At 40.4% G+C, this 9025-nt stretch overlaps 1 protein-coding gene across 4 annotated transcripts in view; it reads right to left on the minus strand.

Moving 5' to 3' along the window:
• The window catches only part of AKAP11 (A-kinase anchoring protein 11), a 44898-nt gene extending 36943 nt beyond the window's left edge, over window positions 1-7955 (minus strand). For all 4 annotated transcript variants that reach the window (XM_067292442.1, XM_067292446.1, XM_067292439.1 and 1 more), the window contains exons 1-2: window positions 7885-7955; window positions 2029-2133 (exon numbers count right to left, since the gene is read on the minus strand). In XM_067292442.1, the coding sequence (XP_067148543.1) occupies window positions 2029-2088 (60 nt within the window). In that variant the 5' untranslated portion in view covers window positions 2089-2133; window positions 7885-7955. The remainder of the gene's footprint in view (window positions 1-2028; window positions 2134-7884) is intronic.
• Window positions 7956-9025: the final 1070 nt, after the last annotated feature.

Below are 9025 nucleotides of genomic sequence, written 5' to 3' on the forward strand. Positions count from 1 at the left end.
AATTATTTTAAACAACTGTTTTCAAACATTTCAAACAACTCACAAACCCGTAAGATGCCTATGTCATTGGCAGGGAGGATGACAGTGCTTTATATAGCTAGCTGGAGGAGATTTCAAGGAGCATTAACAGTGTCTGAAACAAACTCTGTTTTTTCCAGTATCTGCAGAGAAATCAAGTCCAATGATAGAGATTTTCATATTTACTCTGTTGTCAAGTAACAAAATAGCTCTTCCTGATTTCATATGCCGTAAGATTTAAACTAAAATGTTTTAAATCATTTTGTAAAGATGGAAACTTGGTCTTCAAATTACCGTACCACAACCATGGACTGACTTCCAAGAGCTACTGTAACAATTTATTTAAGTATTACGAAGAGGACATGAATCAGACTACAGGCTATGAATCAACAGAAGAGGAAGTATAGTGTGGTTCTGACCACTCTACTGTCCAGCTCTGTGCAAAAGGATGGAGGTTCCACACTATAGTCTAAGTGGCTGCCCCTGGGGAAAAACTAAGAGGAGGCAGCTACAGACCAAAACATCAGTCTGGCTACATGAAAATGTAGAAACCTGTGAGACACCTGAGATGGGTCAAATTCATGTTCCTAGAACCACACGGTCCAGAAGGTTTAATGGCAATTAATAGAACAGCTCAGAGAGATAATGTTTTAGGCTACTATTAGAATCAGTCAGGAATCACCATTCGCTACCATTATTAGAAACATATTTCTGGAAACCAAAGGCCTAGAAACCTAGGGGTTTTTTTGGGGGGAGGGGGGAGTGGGGGGAGTAGAGAAGAGAAGGTGTTAATAAAAAAAATAAAGGGAAGACTATAAAATATCTCTAAAATTCACTTTATATTCAGGCTGAAAATACAAAATGACTTGAATGTAGTTAAGCAATTCTATTTGAACAGGAGATTTTTCATAAACTAATAAAAACTTTTATACCTTGTATCTTAAAGTGAAAGAATAGTACCCACAGTTACAAACTGAAGTATGGCTGTTATCAATCTATATCAGAAATTGAAACAAGTGAATATCTGCAGCAAACTAGCAGACACATAATGCAGATCTTTGCTTTCAAGCTGTTTTTACAGGACCTGTATCACAGACACTACTTCCCTTAAAAAAAACAACAACAAAAAAACTGCTTATGGAATAAAGTAATGTAATTTTCAGGTGACACTATTTCCTTGCTCAGATTCCCCTCTTTAGCATTGCATATACCTGTAAGAAAAGAATTTATTAGCAATCAAGAAAGACCTAAAAAATACTCATCTGCATTCAATTACTTTTTGAGAAATACGCTTGGATAAATCAATTTGTTCCTTCAGGATAAACTGCTATGTATTACTTCCATTTAAATAAGTGCTTATAGAAGTTTCAAGAAAAACATAGGAGTATATTTATGTTCTCCAAGCTAAAGCCACAGAATTGAAAAGAATAAATAAAGCAATTATAATTAGTAGACATCATATTGGTAAAAAAATATATAACTCATTCATAAGTGCTAGACAGATCTTATTTTTCATCAAAGCACTCCCCAAAAGTTCATGTAAACATAAGGATAAGCCAGTCAAGAAACCAAGATCTAAAGACAAGGATATTACAATAAGTCTTAACAGATTTCATAGAATAGTTTTCAGTGAATATTATGCATATCTTAATTACATATAAACTTGAATAATCAGTGCTCAAAAAAATATTCACACTCCACTAAACAAGGCAAATTTTGATATTTAAATACATCACAATTTCATCAAATTACCTCAAAATAAGAGACAAAAAGCAAATGCGCATGCAGTGTACTCCTTTCAATTATTCCATCTCCCAGGTCCACTTGGCTAAATATGCCAAAATATAAAGCAATGGCAGTTTTTTGCCTCCTTGAAATTTTAGCCTATCAAAGTTAAAATATATAAAGCAAAAACCAACCAAACCTACCAGTCCACTTGGTTCATTACTAGACTGTTAGGATTAGGATCAAAAAGCCTTGAAAGTACTATTGCTTAGAACAGATAATTACCTTTTTCACAGATATCCTTGGCTTCACTCGATTGCTCTGAGCCTTGGCATATATATCCATGATTTCACCAATCTTTGTATTTGATGCAAATCAGCTCAAAAATACCTACAAAAAACATTTATACTTGATCATTTTATGTTTCCTCATTTAGTTAATATATATTTTGAAAAAGCAAGTGGATGAAACAAGAACCAATGAAAACAAGTAAAAGCATTTTAAAACCGAGAAAGTTTAACAGGTATAACACCCATGCAGATTTTGCCTTTAAAAAGGCATACTGCTTTAAAGATTTTAAAACCACACAAAATGTAAAACTAAAAAAGTAAAGTTTTAGTAAAGTTAAAATTTAAAAAGTTAGTTCCAATATGTTTCTTTAAGCAGATTTCAAGGTTGCACAGGGTGGGGTGGGGGGGAGCATTACACTTGATATCATTTTACTATGGCCGATAGTCTAGTGAAATTTATTGGCAGATCCCTGTATCATACCACGCACTAGGACTACCCTCCAACAATCTGGAGAGGAAAATGTACTACTTACGCTCTCAGCCAACTGGCCTATTTACTCTGTCATTCTAAGTACTACAGAACACAGGTGACTCCTGTTTAGGATAACATGCATTAATAGTCTTGTTCTCTCACATTGCTCTGGACAATCCTCCCCCAACCGGTAAAACACAGGAGACCAAGCATAAATCTACCAGGACTCTCATATCACCAAAGTAGTAGTCAGAAGAGCTTCTACCTAAGTTAGTTACCCTTACCCTTATATCCAGTTCTAACAAAAGATACAGCAATGAAATCAAAATACATTTTACAAGTTTCCCTCTTTAATCAACAGCAATGAAAAGAAACAGAAGAATTCAGTTTGTTTCATTCATCTCTACCACCCAAAAATTAGCAATAAGTGAGAGAAAGCATGTGCTGGACTCTTTAAATTCTACAAAATTATCTTTCTTCTTGGTCACACAATTTAGCCAACAAGAACTTCTAGACTACTGAAAATAAACCAGGTAAGGAGCAAACACATTAAATTGACTTCAAAATAAAAAATAAACATGCCGACATCACAGTAAAATAATCTTAATGAAGATTAATTTGCTAGAAACTTTTAAAAAGTTACACAGGTAAATAAACTGTAACATGTTCATCTACAGAGCAGGATATGCATCTTAATCTTCCAAACTTCAGAGATCCAGTTAAGACAATAACACAAAGCAGGTCTCTAAATCTGTCTACCATCTATTTTTTTAATATATATACACATATATAAAAAGAAAAAAAACATGGCAAACTTTATGGATGGAAGAAGAAAAAAACTACAATCACACTTCTCTTGAGATTTACATGTTAAAAAATGCCATGAAACAATATCAAGCAAGAAAACAGATCCACTTCACTTTTCCCTACTGCTCCATCTTAAATGGCTAATCTACTCTTGCTAATCTCATTGTATCAGGGAAACACTCTTTTAATATATCCTTGTCCGAAGAAGGACCATCAATGGGAAAAGCTGGTTTCCCACATAGGGTCAAGTACAAGTACTTGAGCTCCACTACCCGCGGACTGCTCATTCCTTGCAGCAATTCAAGAAAGCCCTCCCTGCACAGGGAAATGACAGAGATGACTTTGTAACCATCTTGGGTCCAACAGGATTTACTCAGGTACAGTAGTTTATGGTTACAGTACGCTGCCTTCAGGCAGCAGGTTAAGCATCATCCTATGGCACAGGGCTCAACTAGTAAACTCCAGAGACCTAAGTACCCACACAGAGCCACCTACAGTGTCATCTACACCATGAAACCAACAATTCTGTAAGTCATAGTACAAAGACCCTGAAAGATGCTGGACAGACACAGTCCTGGTTTATCCTTGACTCAGCACCATAACCATTTTGTCTTCTCTGCATTCTGTCCTTCAGCACTTGCATTATGCAGGCTCTCTCCACTGCCTACGGTATCCCAGCTCTCTGTCATCCAATAAAATGAAGAACAGCAATTTCAGAGAAATCTGAAGGTTCCCATTTGTCCAACAGTACAACACAAAACAGAACAAAAAATCTATTCTTCACCTTCAAAAATGTAATGGTCTAATCATCAGAAAAATACCAAAACTTTAAAACTAACTGGAAAGGAAGTGAAAGCACTGATAGGAAAGACAGTCTGGAAATAGTTCATAACTTACATAAATAAAACCTACTGTTTAAAATTATTTTTACTTCTTCATACTGTATTTTACTATTAAGTTTCATTTCCTTCTATTGTAAACTTCACAAGAAAAGTGGAATAAATGGCAAAAGTCTCAGATGTCAGAGGAACAGAACTTTTCTGGCTGATATTTATTCAGGAACACGGGCAGACATTCAAAAAACAAAAAAAAGAAAAAAAGAAAAGACTTTGATTGTGAGAATCGCCAATAAATACCCACACTAAGTTTAAGCAACAAGTAATAAGCATTTAGCTTTTCAAATCTCATTCAAGTATGCAATGTGCAAAATTCACTAGTGAAATTAGCTCAAAGAATTCAACAGAAATTTTGCCCTGGTTTTCAATTTTTTATATAAATTCATCCTACACATAAATTTATTAAAAATCAGAGTGCACTTACAACCATTAACTAACAGAGGTAGAAAGTTTATTTAATGTCTATAAAATGCAAATGTGCCAAGTAAATCTTTTAAATAGCTATGAACATACACACACGTCTATGTTTAAAGGCATACCAGCATATGTAAGAATTTGAATTGTATATGCAGTAAATTTGAAATGTATGTAATATATTCCATTCTTATTAATTTCCAATAAAAGATTCAAGCTGAGGAAAACTGTATGTCTATGACTATGTTCCAAAACATATTTTTGCTATAGTACTGTTTAAGAGGGGGAGGGGAGGGAAGAAATCTTTCTTTTAAAGCAAAAATACTTTTTGTGCCTTCAACATAATGACCTGAAGTGGCCAAAAGAGCTTAGCTGATGATTTCCAAAAGCCAAGCTTAAGCAAAAGCTGAACTTGGATACACTCATTCCAAATATTAAACTTAAAAAAAGAAAAATTAAAAACAAGAATATGCACTCCTTTGTAACCTTAACAAAGTAAATGCTATTGAAAAATCAAATGAAACAATCTTGCACTGACAAACACACAGAATAGTCTGATAGATGCTTTTCCATTTCTTATTTCTAATAATTTATCACTTTCACTAATAGGGTTGGCAGCATTGAAAAAGTCTATTTAAAAAAAATGCAAGTTGTCTTGACTGCAGCTATATCCACGCTAAGAAAAGGTGGAACAAATTCAGTCCATGAGTGCTTTCATTCATCAATTGTACATTAAGATCTGTCTGAAGATTTGGCTCAAACATTTTCTTTATAAATTGCTACCACCACCCCATTTCCTTTTGATTCACTGATTCCATTATTACAATGGTATTGCCAGTATACTGCATCACAGTCTTTCCTCTTCTTTTTGTAAAAAAAAAAAAAAAAAAATATTTTCAACATTCAACTGTTAAAACAGACAATGATTAAAAAAAATGCAGCCATATATTTCAGAATATATAGCTGAAAAACTGGAAAACTTGCAGTTTTCCGTCTACCCTAAATTGAACCCCTTTGCTATTTTTTTAAAAAGTTTGATAAGCAGCTACCATAGAAAATTGTCTCTTAATATTGCTACAGTATAACAAGAAACATTTCACATTTTATCATAAAATAACTACACCATAAAATGTCATAGGAAATATTAACATTTCTCATGCTATATCTTCTCTAAAAGATTAAAAATAAACTCTTTCACTGTAGTAAACAGCAAGTACTCATCTTTTCCCTGTGTAAGCTCACTCAATATTAACATGATTGTTTTTATTTACTTTCTGATTGCATATCAGCAACACAGCCATATGGCATCACAGCCATAAAAACAGCACTAACCAGTTGAATGCCACTGTAGCAACACTAAAAAACTACAGAATCATCCCCTCTCCTCCCCCTCTCAAAAAACCATCTTTTACTGTTTTTCACTTTTCCTCCCTACACAAGGAGGACTTTAAACAAAAGGGATATTTGCCTTTGTTCACCTAAAGTATATATTTTAAATCACTTTAGGAAAAATCAAATTAAGTTTAATCTAAACAAGCCAACCTCTCAACTGTTAAACACCAGAAAATCTGTTAAAACATAAAGAACACTTGTTAAAACACAAGAAACTTTTGGGGGGAGTCTGCATTCTCAAATACAGCCTTTAAGAAAAATATTACTTTTAATGTACTAAAAATACCCATTAGTCTAGACTTTGGGGTTTATGCAATTAACTTCTTGTTTTTGCACTTTATTCTGTTGTCTAATACATAACATGGCTAAATCTTTTTTTTTTTAAATGATTTTAAAAGTAACAGCATTGCAATAGTAACATTGCATTTTTCAAGCAATCTTATTTCCCCTTGGAGAAGAACATTGCCAGAGAATACCCTGTTTAGGAGGTATTTTTCAGACTGTACCATACTAAAAGATTAACAGGAAGAAGGAATAATCTAATTTATTTTATTATTTTTCCACACTGCATAAGACTTTCCACCACTATACTCTTCCAGCTGTCAATGGATTTTAAACAATCCATGAAGGATAAGAAAATACTGTGAGTTATCAGACAAGATGGCATAATTTCATTACCAAGCTTCAAAAAGTCACCTTGCCTGCTCATGCATGCAGACCAAGGAATTTTTCTGGACAAATGGGACCCACGCTATAAATATGTAATTTCTCAAGAATTAATTAATACTGACAGAATCTCTCACAAGATTAAAGGCTAATTGTATAATTATGAAATAAACTTTCAATGCAAGTAAGACTTTTTCCAACTCTAATATGGACAACTTAAGTGCACTTTGTTACCACTGACTTTATTACCACTGATCTTTCTCAGATAAAATAGATCTTATTATTTTTCACCCTATTTCATAGTGATTTCGTTGAACTACAGTAATATGTCAAGGCTTCAATACAAATCTTATTGTACCGGATCTAAAGCCACAGTTTACGGTTTTTTTTTTTGGGGGGGGGGGTTGTTTTTGAATGGATATTAGGGAAAACCAGTGCGACCTACAGAAACAGGTAACTTCAGCAGCGAGAGAAAGCTCCTCAGAAGAGCGAGGAAAGTGAACGCACAACACTCCTTCCACCTCCTCCCTTGAGGGAGGAAAGGAAGTGGGAGAAGGATGGGGAGGGGAAAAAGAAAAGCGTCTTTTAAAAGGCTAAACGCCGAGAACGTGGTGAACTTAGTTAACCCGCGTGCATCAACCATAAAACAGGCCAGCACGCAGCCGGGACCACAGACGACCTCCGCCGAGGGGGTCACCGGACTTCCCTCAGCGGCAGGCCTCCGGCGCAGCCTGCCGCGCCTCCCGCGAAGGCCACGCGGCGGGGGGCCGCGAGCACCGCCCCCCCGCGTCTCGGGGCCTTCCCCCCACATCCCCCCGGCCCAGGGCGCTGCGCTCCCCTCAGGTGCGAGCGCTGCTGCCGCCGCGGGCGCAGGGAAGCGCAGGGCCGGCGAAGGAGCGCCCTGCCCAAGGCCACGCAGAGCCCGCTGGGGAGGAGCCAGCAGCGGCGCGCCCCGGCTCTCCTCCCCGCAGGGGAGGCGCAGAAGGGGCAGAGCATCCTCACTCCCGTACCCAGGCGGCAGCCACCTGTGGGGACGAGCCGCCGCCCGGCGGGCCGGGAGACAGCGCTCCGCCGCTGCCCCGCGGCCCCGCCCTCAACGGCTCCCCCGGCCTCACGCGGGGACGGAAGCAACGGCCGCCGCGCCCCCCGCCGCCAAACGGCCGGGGGGGGGGAGAAAGGGGGGAGAAGAGCGGGCGCGCCATACCTGACTGCCTCCTCAGCATCCGGCACCCACAGCCATTTCGCCTCCTAAAGCAACAGAGCAAGCACCCAGCCCGGCCCCCTCCCTCCCGCCGTCACCGCAGCGCCCCGCCGCCGCCGCCTCCCCAACCCGGCCCTCGTCCCCCGCCCCCTGCGCGCGTGCGTGCCGCTCTCGCGACGTTTCCCCGCCCCCCCGGCAGTCTCGCGCGCCCCCCGCAGGAGGGAGGGCGTCACGTGGCGGCTCCCGCCGCGTCCTCATTGGCCGCCAAGGCGGGAATCCGAAGCCGCCCCAGCAGGAACCCTGGGAAGGAGGAAGACGCGCAGGCGGCGGCCGCGACGCCTCCGAGCGCCGCGCGCCTCCGCGTGGGGTGCGCGCGCGGCCCCCGCCCGTTATGGCCGTTAGTCGCCTTCCGGGGGCCCGGTAACGGGCGTATGTTCCATATTCTCTTCCCAGGAGCCGCATTTTACACACCTCCTCCTGGCAAAGTCAGGAACAAAACCCACCTCGTGCCTGCCCCTGGCCATCTGTCAGGTCTGCCCCTCTGGGCCTTGACAGGCGCCCTCTCTGAGGGGGAATATGTGAGCTGGTGCTGCTGCCCTCCCTCAGCACGCCTGGCAAAGAGCCTCTCAGCCAGTCCTGCTTCGTCCCCTCTGCAAAAGCTACAGTAGGGTCACAGCCAGTATCTGCCCTGCAGCAAGAAACGTGGTGTGGCTTGAGGCTACCACCCTTCGCTCAGTGCAGTTACAGCCTTCACACAGCCCTTGAAAAGTTGTGTTAGAAGCAGGATGTCAAGCTCTGTCCTCCAAGGCATATGGGAGAGGAGACCTGCGAGGTGGGTCTTTCCTGCCTAGTTAGTCTGGACTTAAGACTCGCCTCCTGGTTGCACACAAAAACCTCTCATGCAAGGCTTGGCTTGCCACCTGGCTGGCTGGCTCAGCAGGGCAGATGGGTTAGAGGCTAAATCTGGTTTTAGTCACACAAGGCACAGACAGCAGACTTAAACTCTGCCTGAAGCCTCCGAGCATTTCCTTCCTTCCCACCCTTTTTTAAACTCAGTGCTACCAGATTCCCCAATAATTTAGGCACAATAAGATACGCCATCAAATATGCAATTTATTTTCAAATTCTCATGAACTATGACAGT

This window comes from Apteryx mantelli, chromosome 1, assembly GCF_036417845.1.
Source record: "Apteryx mantelli isolate bAptMan1 chromosome 1, bAptMan1.hap1, whole genome shotgun sequence".
NCBI lineage: Eukaryota > Metazoa > Chordata > Aves > Apterygiformes > Apterygidae > Apteryx > Apteryx mantelli.